Below are 23,179 nucleotides of genomic sequence, written 5' to 3'. Positions count from 1 at the left end.
AGAACTATGGACTGCCTGCCTCCTTTAAGTGAAAAAGATGGCTCTAAATTTGCCTTTTTCCCTCAAATGTGATTTTTCAGCCAAATGATATTCCCTGGCCACCCTCAATCATATTATTGTCACACTAATTCACTTTCTGCCTCAGCTGAAGGTGGAATTTATTTGCCTAAAGCAGATTTTTTTTTTTTTTGGTGGTAGTGGTAGGGGGAGTAAGGAGAGAAAGAAGCAGAGAAAGAGAACAAAGAAGATAATAGATGTGAATAAAAAGAATCATTAATTTTCATAAACCAATGAAAAATTTCACTGCTTGCAATAAGGCTTTTTTTTTTTTTAACTTGTTCTCAATCTACACGTAGCAGACCTTGCCAATCCCAAGTACTTAAATGGCATTTTGGACACCATTTAATGTGAAATTATAGTTTAAATTTCACACTCTGAGCATCAATTAATATTTTATGATAATAGGCAAGTTCAATGAAAAATATAGCTTTTAAGAAAATTCATAATAATTCAATGATGCTAATCTTGGTGGGATTTTGAAACTGTACCTACCTAATGACTGCAATGACTACTTCTAGCTAATGAATATTAAAAGAATCAGTACAAATTTAAATAAGCATGTATGGAAAGCTGTTATTATTTCAAGCAAAATGAAAGCAGATGGGAGAGACTGACACACATTTATTCAGCTATGTTTCTGCCTTACATTTAATCTTTTATGAATGGCTGGTCACAGATGGTGACGGAATTCAGGAATGTGGTTTAGCTGCAGCAACCACTTCATCCTTTTTTGCTCTAATGTATTATGTCACTTACTATTTTGCAGCCCTTCCCATTTGGCAGGCAATACAAATTGTCACAGGAAGGGAAAGAAGCCATACAGAAAGAAAACAATGCTCTCCCTCCCGTATTTAAAAAATAAGGCACCTCTTTATCAAACCAAGTCAACGAATCTTCCTTTTTCATTAATAACCTATCAATTACTCCATAACCCTTGCTAACTCCAATCCATTTCAGATTTGGCACTGCTCTCTCACATTCACACAAATGACAGAATGATGAAATGAAGACAAACTCAGAGGAGATAAATGGATTACACTGACTTCTGGCAGTGATTCTCTCCTCTCACCACCAGACACAGAATTAGATATGGATTATGCGAAAGCAAACAAGAAAAGATATTGACATTTTCTGTGAAACCTTGAGGTGGACCCACTATAAAATTCTGACATTATATTGTATCCAATCTGGAGTCCCCTTTCCAGGTTCCATGCCTGATGTTCAGATTAGCCCAGTACTGACTCTGAAGACTCTGTACCTTCACCTCCAGTCTCTCCAGAGCAAGGATCCCACCCAACCCCAAACTTACAAGGATAAGGACCCATGCTCAAAATGCATGCCTTACTGAGTTAATGAGAAACCTTTCCTTCATATAATAATGGCAAAAATACTTTCTCTGAAATGACTTGTGAAAGTTAAAATTACTTGTGACATTTCCCCTCATTGAATCATGCTTTCAATATGAATAATGGAACATTTTGCCTCTGTTTCTTTTTAAAAGATAACTTTTATACATCATACTTTATTTCCATCAATTACCATGTCCATCTTAGAGATCCAAAATAGTATACTTTTCCCAACTTAATTTGTTCATGCTCAATTGCACAATATTTAATACAAAATTACACCAATTCCCATTTGACATATTTATCTCTGGTGTTACCACATAAATGGGAGCAAATAGGAAAAAATATATGATGTATAATATTTCATAAACATGTAGAAAATAGTTTCAGTAAAACTCACTACTGGACTTCTGGTTTAAAATTTTTAGTAAAAATTCTCAATCCTTCTACACATTCCTTTTTAGGCATATGACATTTTTGGTGACATCTTCCCTTTGATTGGTTGATATATTCCCCTGCTAATAATAATAATAATAACTGAAAATTTACCACTGTTATTATCCATACCTAGAATAATATCCACAAACTCAAAGTTAACTTAAAATAAATAAGTTGTGGCTTAACATATCACAACTAATACTTGGAAATGTTATGATAAAGCTTTAAAATCTATAATGTTTCAAATCTATATTATACTGTAACTTCACTAGAACTAGAATTCTCAGAGAAAAATTCAAAATTAAAAGTACATTATTAAGGAAATATTTAGAAGGAGATACAGGCCTATAACTGGGAATTTCCTTAGAGGTTACTTTCTTTAGTTCTCTCTTTACAGTTCAGAGATGTTTACCTGTAATCAATTCAATTTAACTAGACAAACATTTTTCATGGGAGAGGGGAACAGCTAAATGGTATAGGGAATAGAGTACAGGGCCTCACACTATCTGGGCAAATAATCTAACCTTGTTTACCTTAATTTTCTCATTTTTAAAATGAGATGGAGAAAAAAATGTTAAGTCATGTCAGGGCCTTTATCAAGAAAATCCTAAATGGAGTAAAAAATGGACAAATGATTGAACAAAACAAAACAATGTACTGGGAACTGTAACTAAGCTCACTAGATACCAAAAAAAAAAAAAAAAAAAAAAGGTAGTCCAGGCCCTCAAGGATCTTTTAATCCAAAAGATTAAAAGAACTGAATTTAGGTTAACCTTTATTAATTAATTAACCTTTTAATTTAATTAACCTTCATTAGACGTGATATATGGATAAAAGGTACTCAATGTATTCTAAGTACCAATCATATTTGTTTGATTACTTGCTAATAGACAAGGTCCAGAGGGTAAGAAGTATGTCTATCACCTCAGGCCCTAGCTCAGAGTACTGCAAAAAGGAGGACTAATTAAATATGAGGAAAGTAGGCCTGAGAAGGATTAGGTGACTTGCCCATGATCACATAACAAGTATCTGAGGGAAGATTTGAATTCAAGTCTTGAATCTAAGTCTAGCTCTCTCTCCTACATTAGCCATTCATCTAGATATTAAACCAAAATTTCTTGATTTAAGAAAAAGTCTTTATATTAAAGTTGGTTTGGACTTCTTGTTGAAATTGCCTCACCTTCAAAATAAAAATCTAGCATTGGAAATAGTAGTTAAAAAGAAAGGTCTACATAACTGGGTTATGAAATGTCATACTTTCTCAATCATACCCACAATCCAGCTAAGAAAGAACCAATTTTGATACCTTCCTTTTTTGTCTACCTTGAAAAAAATAACATATGGGTGATTCTGGAAATTAACCAACAACTTTCATTCCTCCTACTCCCTGCAGACCTCTCTAATCTCTTTCATAGGAGTGCTTATAATAACTACAATGATAACTTCTGCTCTCCAAAGTTCCAAATTATCTACTTTATCTACTTATAATTATGAAAACCTTAAATATAATGTTATAAAACTCTCAATTATAAAATAATTATGATAACTTTTGTGGGATATTCTCTAAACAATTTAAAGAAATAATCTATTCCTCATGCTCACTATTGTTTATAAGACTTCAGATTACATTTATCTATTTTTACAAATTTTGTTGAATATAAATACCATTTTAATGAAATAAATTATAAATTGGAAGGCATTTAACATCATTATATATAAATTTGATTTCAGCGTTGGACTTTTAATATTTGAACAAAGGTTTGTAACATTTGACATAGTCATAAATTGAATTCCACATCCCAACTGATTTTTGAATTTTTAATTAAAACAAGAATAAAGTGAAAATTATTTACTGCTTAAGGTACCATTGAACAATTTTTAGTACTGAATCCGCTGAATTATCATTGCCAATGAGAATCACTGGTTTAGTCCAAATGCTTTATTTTACAACCAAAGAAAGTGAACTTTAGGGAAGTGAAGTCATTTGCCCAAGGTTCTATATACTCTGTTGTAATGAAAGAAGACAGAACACAAGGCTAGAAGTCAGGAGTCCCTGTCCTACATTCAACAACTATTTGCTGGGCAAACCATTTAACAAATTAGATCTTAGTCTCATCTTTTAAAAAAAGAAAATTAACATTTTTCTCTTTAATTACAGGGTGCCTGGGAAGTTCAATGCTATACAAATACAAATTAGTATACATATTGCATTTTGTGTGTACAAGGTAGAAAGGGGACTGTTATCATAAATTATGAGATGGACCCAGAAATCTGGGGCCAACATTAGATCACTCTAAATCAACAAGGATTTGCACATGTTATATAGCATTGCCTATAACTCAACCAATGCACTATGATTAGGAGATAACTTACTTATCAGTTTTAGGTGCACCTCTATATCATGTTAGAGGGCAGCCACCCTAAATTGTAGCTTAGATAAGATGACCTGTAATTCTAGCAAGTCTATGCTCCTGTCTCAAGATGCTATAAAGTCAGATGGACATAATAACATGGATTAAAGGAAAAAGAGAGTTGGAGAACCAGAATGCTTAAATGGTTCTCTGACAATGTGCAGGGGACATTTCCATTAGTTAAACTAATAGAAATATTCTGAAATCTGGGCAGTTTAATTGAAAAATTGTTGGCATCTATCAAATTTCAAGTTAAATGAAAGGTCAGTGGTAGAAAGGGTGATAAACTTAGTATGAAGAAGACTAGAATTTGACTTCTGACTCAGAGACTTATGATGTGATCCTGGGTAAGTGATTTTATCTTCTCTGGAATCAGGAGGTTGAATTTGGATCTCCAAGGGCCCTTCCAATGCTAAATCTATGTTCCCTTGGCTTTATGATACTCATTTGTGTAGGGATCATATAACCAGAATGATTTAAAAGAATCTCAGAATCTCAGGGACCATCTTGTCCATAATATACAGGACAACTGGACATCCAAGTTTTGCCAGAACCTTCTATTATAGGAAAAAATAGTCTACATCTTCTAGATCTCTTTCTTGGCCTCTAAATAAAGCATGATTGGGATAGCATAATTGTTAAAATATCCTTACATTAAGTTTAAATTTGAGTTTTTGTATTTTCAACCCATTATTTCTAATTCTGAACTTCTGGCACCAACCAGAACAAATATAATCTTTCATGCACATGAGGAGCCTTCGGATACTTAAAGGAAGCTCTCATGAATTCCACTCCCTCTACCATTTGCATGTTTTTCTCCAGGTTGACCCATCCCCAGCCAGTTGTCATATGGTATGATCTTAAAGTCCTTTACCAGCCTTACCTTCTTCTTTATCAATGTCCTTCCTAAAATAGCTGAATTCAATCTTATAAATGTGTTCTTACCAAGACAGAGTACATCAGGATTATCAACACTTGGACATCGCCTCTCTTAATGCAACCTGACATTTAATTAACTTTGGTAGAGTCCCAGCACTTTGATACGTAATGAACTTGCAGTTCACTAAAATCCTTAGGATTTTTTCAAGTGGATTGTTTTCTAGACACAACTTTTCCATCTTATACTTGTGAAGTTGAATGGTTTTTAACCAAAGGTAAGAAGTTAAATTTACCTTTTAAAAATTTTACCCCCTTAGATATGTCACAACACTCTAAGCTGCCAAAAAAGTTTTTGGACTTTGGGTAAACCAATGTGTTCCTAGCTCTCCTACCTATTTGTAATCTATAAATTTCATAAACATGGTCCCAATGTCTTGATTAAATATAGGCATTGACAAAACACAATTGTATGATATTATATTAAAAGCATGGAACTAAACTAAAGAGCATTAACAAACTCCTTCCAAACTAACATCACAAGAATATGCTAAAGCTAACTTGGACAGGTTTGTGAGAGCTAATTGCTAAATTTTCATTATGAATGATAACACCTCAGAAATTGGAAAATGTGCAACAAATCAGGACCTGATGCATTATTTTGTTGAATGAAGAAAATGTTAATAGCAGAGATTAAACTTAAGTGTGTTGTATATACTTTTTCTTCCAGAGGGCTGGTTATTAACCATTTACCAGCACACCACTGCATCAAAACAATAGGCTTTGTATCTTTCTTATAATATTCTTGGCTAACCCACATCTTACCATCATTTCCACAAGAGGCTTTGTGAAATACTTCAGTAAATCATATTTATCCCAGATTTACCATTCTAATAATTCTGACCAAAAAGGGTGTAGTAATAGCTCAAGTCAATGAAAAATTATAGCTCTCAAGAAAATCCCTAATAATTTAATATTTTTATTTGTGTGATTCTGAAAAATTCTATCTATAAGGAATTTCTTGATCTGTTTTTGGTATAACCATGTTGGCTCCCTGTAATGATGCATTCTTTCCTTTTTGTATGCCTTTAATTATAAATTCTAAACTCTTGCCAGGAAGCAAGGCCAAGCTCACTACCTTTTCAAATATAAGAAGAATTGTACATATTTTTCTTGACCCCAGGCAACAGATTGGACAAAACCAAGTCTAACAAGAAGAATGTACATGGAAGCAGATTAGGGCCCAATATAAGAAGATCTACCTAATACTAGAACTACCCAGAAGTGAAATAGGCTATCTAAATAAGTTAGTTAGCTCCCAATTGTTGCAGATACTCAAGCCTACACTGGATGACCATTTGTAGGGGATTTTATAGAAATGTATTCAAGCCTCATGACTTATAGCATCTAAAGACTAGGGAAAGATCTAAAGTTTCTTTATAGTTCTAAGTTTTCTTTTAATGTTTCCAAAGTATACCAGATAATCAGAACATGAAAGCAATATTCCTTGAGATAATTTAACTACTCTTACTCTGACTTTATAATCCTTATTTTAATTTGGCTTTCCAAATAGGTTCTACTAGGAAAATAAGGCAATGACCAAGTGACCAAACAAACCTGGTTGACTACATAGTTATATTTTTCACTGTAAAAGAATATAAATATAAACATATGTATATATATGTATATATATACATATGTTTATATTTATATATCACTTGATAGTTTATGAATTTGGTTTGAATGCACCCCTCCCCTCTACCTACCTAAAGTCAATTTGTACCAATTGGAGCTAAAAAACTGAGTACCAAACCTCTAACTGCAAGAACTTGCCAAGGTACAATTATTCCATAAGGGATATGAGTTGGGGGGAAGTTAAGTAATAGCAAGGTAAATTAAAAGAGTAGAAGAGTTAGTAGAGATGGGAAATAAGAGATATAGACAAACACTACAAGAAAAATCAGGAGTAGAATTTTTAGGAAAAAAAAGTAGAGCTAGTAATCATTGATTTCAGACAAAGTAAAACTTAAAGATTAAATCAAGAGAGAACTCTACATTGTATATCAGCCATATTAATATTGTTTTAGATGCATGTTTGCATATGGGCATATGTGTGTATATATATATTTATATATGTATGTATCTAGATATTAGTAGGTATGTATGCATATAGCTCTATTTAAATATTATATAGATATATATTTCTATGCATGTGGGTCTGTAGATAGGTGTGTATGTATATGTATATATATATATCTATATATGCATATATAATATATATCCATGCTTAACTGTAGCCTGTTTGGTGGAGGCAAAGGGGATGAAAGAAGAAAAAAAATAAAGTTAAAACAGTATGCAGGGAAGAATAAAGGAATCACTTACAAGGAAGCATAAAAAGATAGACACTCATGAATATAATTTCTTCTGTTATTACATATGCTTTCTTGAAATGAAATTTTGTTATACATTTTGAATCTTCTCTGCTGGACACATGACAATGTTCTGTTTTATTTTGTTTTATTTTCCTCTTCTGTCTTTTTTCTGTTCTATTTTTTCTTTGTATTTAGTGCAATAAATTTTAAAATATAATAAAAATAAAATGAAATGGAAAAAAGGAACACCTTGAAGCAATCATTCAGACTTATCTTTGATATACTATGCTTCTTGCAAAGCTTTGGGACCATTAGAGGAGCCAATAAATACTATTTGATTATTTTCCTTAAAGTTTTTTTAAAAATTTATTTGCACATATATTTCAGAAAATAAAAAAAATTATAATATACTTTATATTAGAAATATTCTGTATGAATTATCTTAGTTTGGGTATGTCTAACTGGCTGGCAACTCAAGCAATCTCTAGGATAAGGGTATATCTAGGCCTAAGTGGGCCATAGGGGTCAAGGGTGTGGCCCTATATTTTTTGCAAAAAATGGAATGTGTTATATACTTTATATCAAGAATTAGAGGATTAGCATCCATCCCAGGGCAGGACAAGAGGTTGGTTCAACAGAAAAATATACATCCATTCTATAATAATAAGATTAAAACTAGTTTGGTGCAATGGAAATTGACTACAAAGAAGATTCATATAATATTAAAGTTGTGAAATGTTATACTTTCTCATAAAAGAGCTAATGAAAAGCCAGGGGTGACTCCCCCGTCTATGTTGAAAACCTCAAATCATAAGAGATGAATAGTTTGGGATATTAACAAATAAGGTAATTCTTCTAAGTCCATAAATCATGGCAAATAGGTGGAAAGTTGAATGAATAAAAAGGGTAAAAAGCAGGAAATAAGAGACAAATTCAAGGTTTCAGGTGAAAAGCAACCTCAATAAATGCCGGAAGACTAAGCTATGGTTTCAGAGCACATTCAAAACTTGACGACAATGTTTCATTCACCGTCTTGATGGCCAATTGGCTTTTAAGTTCTAAAAGGTGGAGTTAGGCCAACTCTGATTGACATGACTGTCTGCCAGTGGGACAGATGGGTCTCTTCATTCTCCTGAATAGGGGCAAGTATGTCAGCTGGTTGAAAAACATGGCAGTGCAGATCATTGGAGGCTTAAGGAGGATTTAAAACATGTTTCCTTTTTGTTTGAGGGTATGAATATATTACTCTGTTGCATAAACCTTAGGGGAAATGTTACAATTTTCTTGTAGAAAAAAGCTACTATATATATCTATATCTATATCTCTCTATCTATCTATCTATAATTTTCTCCCTACTTCCCAAATGTCTCATGTTTAAATATGAAGAAAACTATTTCTTTAATAGCTGAATGGTTTTTGGTATTTACTCCAATATTTTTATCCATGTTTATACCTGTGGAATTGTTTATTGTTTTTTTAACAGTAGATAAATCCTAATTATTTATCAGCATGCCTTTTCCAAGATCTATTATGATTATTTCTCCTTCTTCCTTCTGGATATAATATCTGGCAAGTCTTAGTAAGTGGTATTCTTCTACTATCTTAGAGATTCATTTAGGAAAACTTTTGTTCTTAGAATGCCTTTTTTAAAGGTAAGGAGTTCTGATTACTGGTCAGAGTCTAAATTGACCTAGTGATAACTAATGGGAAGCAAAAGTTAGGAATCTTTCTAACTTTTTGTTCTTTATGCAAGAGATTGGTGACTTATCTGGTGGTGACAATTCCCTTGATTCTTTCAACTCTAGTTGCCATTTTGAAGCCTCTAATTTTCATTTTGCTCCTTCAAGCAAATTCAAGTACCAAGTATACACAGAACGCACAGTACACCAAGTTGTGGAGAAGAAGATAGTTTAGATAAAACAATCTTTGTCTTTGCGGAATTTATAATCTAGAAGGGTAATGATACTTACACAGATTATTTTGTATTTATAATACATTATCCTATCTACAAAGGGTCCTTGGTAAAATCTTTCATAGGGAAAGGTGATTTTAAAAGTTCAGTCACCTGAAGAAATGTAGACATCTCGCTCTACATTACACTACAACAGATCATAAGTATCCTTCCCAGAGAGAGAAAAAAATGGTAGGAAGAAGAAAGAAAATGTCTAGCCATGAAAGTGTTCTGGAAAAAGAGACAGGTAGGAAGAATAATAGATAGAAGTCTAGACCTGAAGTAAAGAAAACCTGAATTCAAATCTGGTCTTGGGCATTTATTAGTTTTGTAACTGAGCACGTAACTTAATCTGTTTGCCACAGTTTCTTTGTCTGTAAAATGGAGATAGTTTATCTCTTGGGGTTGTTGTTAGAAAAAAATAGATATTTTTTCAAACTCTTTGAAAATTTTAAAGTGCTATACAAATGAAAGTCGTGATGATGATGATGATGAAAATGATGATAGAATAGTAGAGACAAACCCCATGTTTGCCTATTGTTGAGATGATGAAATGTGACCTACCTTCCTTACCTCTGCCTAGTTTATCATACAGCTCTTGAGGTCAAATCATTGCCTCTTTGGAAGCTATGGCCCTCATGTCAGAGATAACTGCTCAAATTCACTATAAATTCCATGAAGGCAGATACTCTGTTTTCCTTAAATTTTTAATCTTTCCTTCAAGTTCTTGGCATAATAGGAGGCACTTAATAAGTAGTGTTTGAATTAGAATCCAAGGTCATAGAAACTATGAGATTCTGAAAAAAAAATCCCAAAGACTACTATAATATGATAATACAAACTACTGCTTAAAAAAACACACAAAAAAACCCCTCCAAACCCCCAAAAAAAACTATCTGGGAAGATTTTTTTTTTCTTACTATCACTAGGAGAGACACTGATTGTTTTAATGGCAATACCTATAACTCTGGAGTATCTCCTTGCTCCTGAGAGGGCAGGAGATGCTCTCACTTATACATTATGCTTTACACTGTACATTGCTGGCAACAATCCTATAAACTTAGGACAAATATTATTATCCTCATTTTGTAGAGGCTCTGAGAGGATAAGTGAGGTGGATGTCCATTCAGGGCTGTATGCTGTGTAAATGCCTTAGTCAGGATTAGGACCCAGTTATTTCCTGAATACAAGGGCAGGGCTCTTTCAACTGTAATAGGTAGTCCCTCAAAATGAATTACAGTTTATAAATAATTGGATGTGCAGTCCATGAGTAATTCCATCTGTGAAATACTTAATGGAGTTTTGCTAGATACAGAACTGGCTCTAAAGAATCATTTCTTTCAAAGTTGTAGAAGACTTTCAAGGTACAAGAAACATTTCACTTAATTATAAAGAAGTCACCTTTAAAAAAAATTCCGCTTATAAATCCAGTATCCCATATATTAGTGTAAACCAGCATTTGTTCAAAGATGGTGGCATATGTTGAGTTAAATGACCCTGTTAAAGAGCTGGGCTAGTTAAAATAAGGATCAAAGAATTAAGCATTCAGTCAGAATTACAGCAAACTTTTATTTTATTCATATGTGGACTGTGTACACAATGGTTTATTCATAGACATTAATAATCTAGAATTTTAATCTAGGGTTTTCCTGTTGTCATCTGGTCTCTTGACTGCCTCTTTTCATTATTAATGTGTACTTGGACAAGGCAAGTTCCCTAGGGTGGTGGCTATGTGAGTGGAGATAACTTAATATCAGCTTAAGCAAAAGTAAAAGTGACTTGACTACAGGGAAAAAAAAAAAAAAAAAAAAAAACACATATTTTATATTCTAAATGCTTTCTGACCATTTCTCCACCATACTACCACACTTCCAGTTTGATTTTATGTATTTTCTTTCTCCACTAAAATAGAAGTTCATGGAAGGCAAAGACTGTTACTTTTTCTTGTTTTCATATTTCTTTATACTGTTCTTGGCACATAGTAAGTGCTTAATAGATGCTTTATTTAACTATTAAATAAATGATCAAACATTTGACTATCAAACAAATATGTAATGACTTCAAAATTATGGTAAAAAATATCTGGGCTTATAAGGGGCAGTTAGATGGCACAATGGATAGAGCATAAGCCCTGAAATCAGGAAGACTTGAATTAAAATCCAGCCTCAGACACTTAATACTTCCTAGCTGTGTGATCCTGGGCAAGTCGCTTAACCCCAGTTGCCTCAGCAAAAATAAATAAATAAATGGATTAATTATTAAATAAAAACATAAATAAATAAATAATCTGAGATTATACTCCCTCCATAAAAATGAATAATAATGTCCATAAACTCTCCAATCTATCTTCAAAGTCTCTATAGACCTTCATGTTCCCATACATGTTGAAAAAAAAATTAGCAAGGGAGAAGAAGACATGCTATTTTTGAGAATCATTGTGTATTGAAAGATTTTTGCAAGATGTATATCCTAGATATAAAACAATGGATTCTAGAGAGTGAAAATTACTTTGGGAATTTCAGAATGATAGTAGTTCTTAGAGTAAAAAGGAACTTCAGAAGATACCTAGTCCACACTATACCAGACCAACAATCACAGGATTATAGACAAAGAATTAGAAGAGACTTTAGAAACCAAGTTCAATGCCCTCCATTTTACACAAGAAGAGAACATCCCACACAAATGGTCATCTAGCCTTGGCCTGAAGATCTCCAAAGAGAGAATACCCACTGTCTTCTCCAATACCCCTTCTAAATGATTTCCTTCTTTTCCCAGAAAATGGTGATTAAACATGCTGATTTCAATTCAATTCTGGCTTGGGTGATAATATATTGAGATTCTTTAAAACTTTTAAGGGCCATATTTCTGCAATGCTAAGGACCTAAAAACTTTGTCAATGAAGAAAAACCCTTTCAGAGGTTATCATAAGCAGGCAGCCATATACTGTATGTACTGATATACTATCAACATCTCCCTATCTCCTCCTTTAGAGAACTCCTTCATTCCTGAGCTCTGACTTGATTGTTACCTCATCTAGCTAACCAAGTATCCTATTTGTTTTATTTATTTGCTAGGAGATGCCTATGTAATTAAGTCTAATGAACATAAGTATATACTATTATTCAGAGACATCAGTAAGGATTCCAAAACTTCCACTCTAAGACAAATACAGCATTTAACATTTCATGTAGTTATTCAGAACCAACATTTCTTGGTTGTTAGGAACCCAGAGTTTAGAGAAAGTCCACACATAAAAACATTGCTTTTATCCAGGGAATATCAAAAAAAGTCACAATGAATATAGGAATAATCTCTCTAATTCCCTTGTCTTACTGATAGAAGAAGAAATATGATAATGGGATGGGAAAGGAAATATAAATAGAGGAAATCAGCTAAAGATAGAACTATTTAGAAAGATAAACATTTTAAAATGTTTTTGATCTCAGTTATTGGTGCAACTGTTATGGCACTCCTATTTGTTTCATTTCAATAACATGGCATAAGTACCTTTATATTCATTGTCATTTAACTAATGTCATGTATAAATTTACACACATACACATATGCACACACATACTCCATATACAAATTCCAGTTAGGGATTCATTTCCTGAACTGTTTCTCTCTACTTACCTAACAACTCTAACAGACATTGAAAAGGGATGATGGTGGAATGTGAAAGAATAAAATCTATTCTCTTTCAAGCACTTCCTTCTTCTCAAATTTAATATTATTTTCAAAGTGGGCTTATTAGTCAAGTCTCTCTATCTACATATGTTTTTTGATGTTGAATGTGAAAAATATCTAATTTTTGATGTAGCAAAAATGCTGAATATATAAATTACTTCCTCTGAATAACTAAAATTGAACAGATAACCATAATTTTGAGATTAGCAAAATATGAACACGAAGTTTATGTGTACAGAATTTGGTATATAATTAAATAAAACATACAAAAAATCAATATGATACATTTAATCACATGCATATTGTTATTGTAATTCATGGTACAGAGGTATAAATAAATGGTGAGAAAAATATGGAGATTCAAAAGACAAATTTCACAGTTGTACCAACCTTGTTTTTAGATCCCAATACAGTTTCCAAGGGTCAAAACTCTTAGAGCTATCCTAGTGGAAACTCTTTTCCTCTCTTTTTTTTCTCTAAGGACAGATATGTGATCAAGTAGTATAGTTGTCCCTTATCCAAAAATGCCTTGCATAGTCAATCATGCTATTTAGGGGAAATTGTGCTCACAAAGGAGTTTAGAAAATATTTCATCCCCAATAAATGCTGCTTTTGAACTAAAGAAAATAAATAAAAACTCCTCACTTTGATCTAAGCCTCTCTGTTCTTTGTTTTAAATAGCTAATATGTAATGAAGAATATGAAGAAAATAGGAAGAAAGATTAAATGAAGAATAATGAAAAAAATGTAAAAAAAGATGAAATGAAGAATAATGAAGAAAAAAACCTTTTTTTTTTCCCTTTCAAAATGCCCACAGTTCAGGCTCCTTTGTAGGTAGACAAATAGGCCCTTTTTAATTGGCAGTTTAGAATAAGATCATAAGATCTCCCTACACATTTTTTTCTGGGCCTTATAATTGCCATAAATAGCCATCTCTTTCTAAAATACAAGACAGGGTTGTCAAGTGTTGATCTAATCAGAAGGATAATTTCATCATCAGGCAGGACTTGTGAAACTCTGGTGTTAACAGAAAGCCTTTTTATTGGATTAGAGAAATGTCATATAAATGCCTACACCTTAAGAATAAAAGCAATAGTGTACTACTTAGATATTTTAAAAGGGATTATTGACTAATTATTCTTAAAAATTATGAGGCTGTGAGATTCAAAGCTATTGTCTGGACCATAACTTAAAAACCCCTACCCTTAAATGCCACATGTTATTAAAATAATAGTATTTAACAATGTAATTATTCTATTGAAAATACAATGATGAAGCATTTAGGTAAAAATTGACTTTTAAATAAAAAACACTTTGTGAATATATTGGAAAATTACATTTACCCCTTAACATACTTTGGAATACAGTTGCATGGGCTAATTTCCTTAAAATCAGCAACAAATTCTATCATTTGTTTTTCCTATGCTAACTCTTACATCTGCTAACGACATTACACCAAATAATAATAATTATTATTAGCCAAAATCTGCCCTGATTCTTGACCAAGTAGTCAAATTTTAGGAAGTAAGGTTTGATATTCAAAATTTCAGACTTCATCTAGAAATGAACCTAATTACAAGAGGTAGATGAAAATTTTCAAAAAATCTCTGATATTTTCCTCTTTCCCATAAAGTTTCTGTGGAAGTAAATGAGGAAATAAATAATAAATAGTAGTGTCACTTTCAAATTCAGTGCAGATAGGTACTGACATCCATATAAAGTACAATAAAGAAGACTTGGGATTCTTCATAAATGGTAATAGTGAACAAAAAAAAAATCAAATGAATGGAATATGAATGATCATGTTTCTTAACCCTAAAGAATATGACCTTTAAGAGGACAGGTTGGTTAAATTAGGCATTTTCCCCACAATAGCTCTTCAGTAAGTACCATTTAAATTGAGCTGACAAGCTTTAAGCTACAGGGGGAAAAAACTATTAATTGGCCTGGATAATAGAAAAAAGGCTTAGGGATTATTTGATTATTCCAACTTACATATTAAAAAAGAAAGAAAGAAAGAAGGTAGCTGTATTCTTCACCAAGTCTCCAAAAGATTGTGAAACTGATTAAATTCAAATATTTTCTTTTATATCAAGTGTAATGATTCTGAAAATTATTATTAAAAAAAAAAAAAAAACCCAAACCTGAGTAAAACAAGAAAATGAATCTCACATTACCTAATCAAAAATGATGCCATGTCCCTCACTCATACTCAGGACCTAATTAATCCTCGTTGACTGACTGATAGAATTTCTTAGGCAAAAAGCAGTAGTTTTCAGATATTGAATGTTTCTAAATACAGTTGTTATAAGGAATGAGATTGAACAAGGACAAACATCTAAATAGTACTCTTGAATGACAGAAACTCAAGCAGCTACTTACTAATTTCATATCAGAGAATCTTAGTGATATTCTGAGATTCCCATAAGCCTACTGATGTTTCCTCATTCTTAATATCCACACTAAGCTTATTATTGAAAAAAGAGCAAGGAATGTATACAAATAGTTATAATTCAAAGTAGAATGAGAGGATGCAGTGAGAGGTAGGTACCAGGTACCAGAAGGAGAGTGGAGATGGCATTTAATCTAGCAGTAAAAGGATTAGTAAAAGTTGTATAGGCAAGAACTATGAGAACTATTAAGAATATTCCACTAGAAGGAAAAGGCATAAGCAAAGGAATAGAGGTATAAGAAGACTTAGGGACTGATCAGGAATTGGAGTGAGGTACCATTTAGCTAGAGTTGAGTGTGTGAAAAAAAAATAGTGCAAGATAAGCCTAGAAAAGTATATTCAGATCAAGTGGTGGAGGCCTTTGAATGCCAACCCAAGAAATTTTGACTTTATTTGGTAGGCAATGAAGAAACCATTAAAATTTCAGTGGAAGAAGGAGATTTCACAAAATCTATTATTAGTATACTTTAGTAAAAATTAATCTGGCAACACTGAGTAGGTATGTTCACATGGACTTTGAAGGATGGCAGTAAGGCCAGTCAAGACTATGACAAGGAGTGAAGGATCTGGTGGATATATAGGTTATATGAAAATAAAAGATAACAATAAAATTTATTTTTAGAAAAAGACTATCACAATAGCTTAAGTGGTATATCCTGCAATGGAAATGTGAAATTTAAACCTAGAGTTGAGGAGTGAAGTTGGGACTAGAGATACTGATTTGCACAGTAAGTGGATGGAGACATTTAAAACCATAAATATGGAAAGATTCATGACAAAAGAGCAGAGAGACAGAAGAGATGGAAGTATGTCAACATTTAAGGAATAGAAGTAAGAAGAGCCAAGAAGGAGATATAAGATCACACAGTACCTTTGCATATGTAAGATCAGAGATGACAGAAGCGAACTAAGAGAATCCAGTAATATTGAAGCCAAGAAAGAAAGAAAGAAGAAAAGAAGTAAAGATGAAGGTTCTGATCAGGCAATAGGGTCAAAGGCAATAAGAGGTCAGAAAGGAAGTCTAAAAAAAGGCCACCAGGTTTGGTAGTTAGGATGTCACCAGCATCTTCTTGAGAGCACTGTTTCAGTAAAAGCTGAATGAGAAAGTAAAGGAAACAAGTATAGACTAATCTCTTAAGAAGTTTGTTATAATCACCAAAATAATGAGGAAAAATACTATCCATCTGCAGAGTAAGAACTGATGAACTCTGAGGGCAGACTGAAGCTTTTTTTTTTTTTTTTTTTTCACTTAATCTTTGCCTTTTTGGGTTTTTTTGAAGCATGCCTAATAAGGAAATATGTTTTACATGACTTCAGATGCATAATTGATGCCATATTCCTTACCTTCTTCAATGAGTAGGGAAGGGAGAGAACTGAAACTCAAAATCTAAAAAAGTGAGCCTTTGATATAAATAAATAAATGAAAAAATTTAAAAGAAATTTTTCAGTAAAAAAGCAAGAGATATGGTAGTAATTCAAAGAAGTTATCAGAATCTATGGAAAGAATATTTCAGGAAAATAAATACTTAATGTTTGTAGATAAAAGGAAAATATGTATGGCAGAGATACAAGAAAGAGATAAAAGAAATGACTAAGGTAGCTGGGAGAAGAAAGAGGGGAGAGATGGAAACAAGAAAGAATGAATTCAGAAGAATCCTTCAGGAGAGGTTGGAAGGCATCCATTTTGGAGGACTTAGATCTTAGTAAAACTTTCCAGAGATCACTTGAGTAAAGACAATTTTTGTTCCTGGGCAATCATTAGTGTTTCAGTATTTCAAGATGGCAAAAAGATACTCACCAATTCCAAACATTGCCGGTGGCCATAGGCTGCAGCATAATGCACAGTGTTGTAACCTTCCTTGTCCCGAATTGATGGGTTTGCATCATTTTGAAGTAAAAATTCCAGGCATCTGTAAATAGACACGATAAGGCATCTTTTAGCTTATTTTTGTTTGTAAAGACATTATCAAAGAAAATCCATTTACAATCTCGTCACCAAAGTCATAAGGAATGACATCACCACTTTTACTCCCTGATAAAATTTTTTTAAATCAAATAATGATTTATTTTCAAAATATATGCAAAGGATAAATGTGGAAATATGTAAAAGAATTGCACATGTTAACATATAGTAGATTACTTGCTGTCTAAGAGAGAGGGTGGAGGGGACGAGGGAGAAAAATTTGAAACACAAGGAGGCAAGAGTATTTTCAAAATAAAAGCAAAGATAGTTTTCAACATTCACTTTTGCAAAACTTGTTTTGTGCAAAACACTTTTGTGTTTTCAATTTTTCTCCCTTCTTATCTCCCACCTCCTCCCTCCTTTCTCCCCATCTCCTCTCCTAAACAGCATGTAATTCAATATATGTTAAACATGTGCAACTCTTCTATACATATTTCCACATTTCCAAAAAAAATTATTGATAATTTCACAGGCTTCTAAGAAGCCCTAAAATTAAAATTCTTATTATTGACACTTTATGCTTTAGACTAACAAAGAACCTTTCATGCATCATTTTTAGGCTTTTCAGAAGCTTATTACTTCATCTTGCTTCTGTCATTCTAAATTTTAGAGCATATTTTGGTAACAAGGAGTTTCCATGAGGAGAAATTATAGTTCTGTCCATCTCAGTGTAATTTAACCTCTCTGTTCTCAAAATCATGAGATTGCAATTTGAAGAAACCCATGTCCCAAAGCATAAGAAATAAAAGTGGTCCAGTTATTTCAATAACCATACTCCTCTTCCAAATGGTTTTGTTTTTGTTTTAAATCTTATTTTCCAAGTAGACTTTAAGTGATGGTTAAAAGCTTGGTAAATAGGCATCATGAAGATAGATAAAAAGAAGGCAGGTATTTTAGCCCAGACAATATACTAAAAGCTTAAGAAAGAGAATGAACATTCTTCAAGAACAATGAAGAGTTATTATACTAACCACCAAATGTGAAGAAATGGACTTAAAGTGTACCACTAGCCTTTAGGTTTGATTTGAAAAATCCCCTATATAGAGCTCTAAACAAGGGAACAGATTATCGAAAAAGGAGATTAAATTGCTTTCCCTGAAAAGCTTCAACTAGGATGACTGCCCATCTGTTTGAAATGATAAAATCTTTTCGGAATGCAGAGTGACTGGATGACCATTACAGAATGTGTTCAATTCTACAATTACATTATTTGTGTCAAAGAAATTATATTGGATTGTAATTTTTTTGCCTATGAAGCCAAATAGTTTTTTTTTAAACTCTAGAAATAAATGGTATTATGTCTTCCCATATTCATATGACAAGTCAACATAAAATGTCCATGGCTTCTTTGAAAATTCATATAATTATTTGCATAAATTTTGACAAAAGGTAAAATTGATAAATCACAAAAATACAAATGAAATTGCATCAATTTATAGCAAAATGACAGAAAATTTGTGGTTAAATTACTTATGAAAATCAAATACATATCATGTATCTTGTAAATATCTAGGTCCCGATTTATTAGTAATAAATTCCCTAAAGTGGAAATTCTCTCTGCTTATTTCCATTGAACTGGAACCAATGACCATATTTTACATAATTATAACTTTGAACAATACAAATTTAAATATATGCCATCACTTAAGGAGATTCATTATTCACACTAATTGGGACCTAAATGTAATACATCTGTGAACAAATTAAAATATGTATCGGAACCTTACTATAATGCTCCCTCTGGAAATGTGAGATATTTTTTGAGCTAAGTTGCCACAGACAGAGGCCAAAATGAACCCACCTTATGAACCAAATTTGATTCTGTAGGTAATGAAATAAGATTCCTGTGTAAAGATCAAGGTTAACCTAGGGCCTGGTGTTCTGTAAATGGATTTTAATGGGGTTTCCAAATTTAGGTAGGAAAAAAATTACATCTTTATTTTCACTAATTGAATGTTCCTTATTGAATACAAGTCTCACTCTCTCTCTCCTGGTAAAATCATTGGTGCATTACATACATGCAGAAGTTGAAGTCTAAAAACAGAATTATTTAAAGATGCATTAAGAGAATATTGTTTTATCCTGAAGCAAGGGCCCCAAATTACTTCCACAGAGCTATTGTACAGGCAGGGAGTTAGCTGGGCCAGCATAAATTAGGATGGGTCAGTCTCAGAGCTGAATTCAGAGTTCTCATATACCATCCACCCCAATAGAAGGAAGATCAGAATCAGATATGGGCAGACATTAAGAAAACACTTACGAGGCAGCTTCTTTTTCCTTTAGCTCACTGGCTCTTTCAAGGTCTTCTGCATTTTCATGAGTGTTCCCCAAAATGTTCTTTCTTCTTAGCACAAGGGATAGAAAAATGCAACTCATGTTCAAAATGGCAAAGTAGTCAGTGGTTCAGGGCATGGTTTGCCCTTCCCTCTCCCTCTCCACCCAAATATTTAAGAAGCAAGCAAAGAAAGCGCCATTGGGCTTTCCTGATTTGTGGAAAGGCCTCTTAGGTAAGAGAATCAGCAAGTCCCCCGTCTCCAAAGGATTCTCTCTAGGAACAGCACAATCTTCAAAGCATTCAAAAGTCTGTGAGTTAACATGACAGTCATAGGCCATGTCCTTCCCATACAATCTAAACTCTTGGGCAACAGGGCTTCCATCTTTGACTTTCCCTGATTCTCTCCTGACCCCTTACCTGTTCAGTGTCTCATTCATGAGGAGATGGGGTCAAACCAATATTCTTCAGGTAAAACCTAAAAGGCTACTAACAATCTATCATAAGGTAGTTTCTGTGCTGCTTTATTTTTAATGTGCCAGTATTTTTACTGGCTGTCATCCAGGCCTAGAATTCATTCTCTCCTTGTCTCTATCTCTTGGTTTCCTTAAAAATCTAAGCCAAAATCCTACCTTCTCAAAAAAGTCTTTCCTAATTCCTCTTCTTTCCCTCCCCCATACCTATCCCTCTGTTGTGAAGTCTTCCCTATGATATTACCTCTCATTTATATTTATCTTATATGGGAATAGTTGTTTTGATTTTATCTCATTTTTAATTTAGGAATTAAAATAAGCATTTCCATAACAGAGTACAATTTTTAAAAAGAGATTGCACATGAAACTGCAAATCTATTATGTACAACTTTTAAGCTATCTCCCATGCCAAAATATGAGCCTCTTTAACTTGAGGACTATTTCTGCCTTTCTTTGTGTCCATAGTGTCTGACATATTAAGCCCTTAACTATTGTTTCCTCCAAAGGGCTGAACAAAGACCAACATCCGAATGACTTTGTGATCTGAATGACTGCAGACAGTGCCATGCCCCAACATGGCAACATTATGTGGATATAATCCCCAGGAGGGATTGGTGGGGATAGTAACAACCTAGAGTTCACACCCATCACCTAGGGACAAGGGAAAAACCAGAATGCTACAGCATAAATAGTTTTTTGAATGGGGGCACTAAATATATATCCCAAAATAAACCACTATTCCTGAGGGCCATTAAAATTATAGCACTGGCTATTCACCCCTTTCACCCACCATTTATTTAGTGCATTGAATTACCTTATGTCTAATTTCCATTTCTAGTCCTACAGAGTCCTAACAACATGTCTATCTCTAACAATCAATTTTCTCTCTAACCTTCCATATGGCTCTGGAAATGGCATTCACATCCAAGGTTAACATCAATAACACCTTGTTTCTCAATACTGATAGCGCTGTTTAAAGGCTGCTAAGATTACAGACAGATGAATATTTCTGATGGGTGGCAAGTATATGAACAAATATAAATTTAATGGGAAATGAAGCATTTAGAGAGGGATAACAATAAACCTGAAATATAGGCCAAAACATACCAGATTTTCATGAATAGAAACCCACATGGCATTTCAAAGCAAGGAATGGAGAAGAGAAGGAAGAAATTGTGTGGTGACATAGGACAGTCAAATGGAAAGGCAGTGGAATATATGGGTATCTAGGGGCAATGAAGGTCAAAAACAAAGCAATACAAACTACTCTGAATAAGAGAAGGAATTTCTTCCTTCATTAGTAGGTTTTCTTTAAGAAGGCAAAAGAGAGAAAAGAATCTTGACAAACCCTTTCCCCATCCCCAAGAGGAAACATATATGAGCTTTTAAAAATTTTTTTACTTTCTATCCATGTCTGAAGCTGCAGCATAGTGTAAAGGTGTTCGTCCCCAGTCATCTGTCTCGTTAATGTTGGCCCCGGTGTTCACTAATGTCTCAATACAGTGGAAATGACAATTTGCAGCTGCATAGTGCAAAGGCGTCCTGCAAAATAAACAATTTTGTTACTTCAGACATAAGTCTTAAAAAATTTGCCAAGGTTTGCTCACATTAACAATTCCCAGGGAGGGTTGTCAACTGCTTGACAAACATCAGGCTTTCATAGGAGGCAGCTAGATGGCTCATGGGAAGACCTGGATTCAAATCACCTCACATATTCACTATGTGGCCCTGGGCCAGTCACTTTATTCTGTTTGTCTTAGTCCACCAGAGAACGAAATAGCAAACCACTTCAGTATCTTTGTGAAGAAAACCCTATATGGAGTCATGAAAAATCAGATGTGACTAAAACGATTTTACAACAACAATGATTCCATTGGATGGTAGGAAGGGGGCTATCCCATTTTTTTGCCTAGTGAGTAAGTGAGCCTTTTCAGCATAGGATGAGGTCCCAGTCAGAGGACCAGGGCTTTCAATCCAGCCCTGTGGAAGGCAAATCAACTTAACATCTCCGAATTCCTTTAAGAATTTTTAAAAATTTAATTAAATTTAACTTTTATTTTTATTAATTATTATAGTTATTATATGTACATATAAATATAATAATTATTATAACATGATACATTCAAAAATTAATTAATTAATTTAAAGCACTATGGTATAACAATGGACTGAGCAATGGGCTTGGAGTCAGATATCTAAACTCCTATCTCACCTCTGTCATACACAGACCATGAGCAAGTCACCAAACTTTCCTTTACTTCATCTGTAAAAGGGGAATAATCATATCTATAGCATGCATTTTCACAGGGAGGCACATATATGCAGGTTTGTTTTGAGGCACAAGGAAGCTAATGTGTGAAAACTGCTTTGAAAATATTATGTCTGTGTGTTTGTTGAAGGGCTGAGAGCAGAGAGCCTTCTATGGAGTCAGGAAGACCGAGTTCAAATCTTCCCTATGAAACATACCAGCTGTATAGCCAGGTCACTGAGTTATCATGGGGCAGCTCTATAAGACCATAATCTAAAAACTATTGTTGATGTGCAATGCCAAAAAGAAATTCCTTTATGGGGATTCCTTATGCTAATGAAGTCATAAGTCTGGACCAGATTAAGTAGTGATTGATTAGATGATCTCAAAGGTCTCTTTTAGCTCTAAAGTCTATAATTCTAAGACAAAGACAGAAAATGTCTCAGTAAGTCTATATTACCTTGCACTAATCCCCTTTTCTTCTATCCTAATTGTCAGTACTCCATTTCAAGCCCTTATTACTTTGTACATGAATTATCACAATTTCCTCTTAACTAGTCTTTCCTTCCTTTACTCTCTACCCCTTGGTTAGAAGTGGTGAGAAGCATGGATGATCTTCTTAAGGTATAT

At 33.4% G+C, this 23,179-nt stretch overlaps 1 protein-coding gene across 14 annotated transcripts in view; it reads right to left on the bottom strand.

Annotated features, from left to right (window-relative positions):
- ANKRD44 (ankyrin repeat domain 44) overlaps positions 1-23,179 on the bottom strand; it is a 344,106-nt gene that overhangs the window by 72,386 nt on the left and 248,541 nt on the right. For 8 of the 14 annotated variants that reach the window (XM_074302785.1, XM_074302794.1, XM_074302788.1 and 5 more), the window contains exons 14-16: positions 21,703-21,843; positions 19,817-19,900; positions 17,392-17,503 (exon numbers count right to left, since the gene is read on the bottom strand). In XM_074302785.1, coding sequence (XP_074158886.1) covers positions 17,392-17,503; positions 19,817-19,900; positions 21,703-21,843 — 337 coding nt within the window. The remainder of the gene's footprint in view (positions 1-17,391; positions 17,504-19,816; positions 19,901-21,702; positions 21,844-23,179) is intronic. The other 6 variants (XM_074302786.1, XM_074302789.1, XM_074302797.1 and 3 more) reach the window with 1 other exon arrangement.

This window comes from Sminthopsis crassicaudata, chromosome 3 (assembly GCF_048593235.1).
Source record: "Sminthopsis crassicaudata isolate SCR6 chromosome 3, ASM4859323v1, whole genome shotgun sequence".
Taxonomy (NCBI): Eukaryota; Metazoa; Chordata; class Mammalia; order Dasyuromorphia; family Dasyuridae; genus Sminthopsis; species Sminthopsis crassicaudata.
Note: the sequence above shows the minus strand (reverse complement) of the source record. Positions and strands in the feature narration are given on the sequence as shown.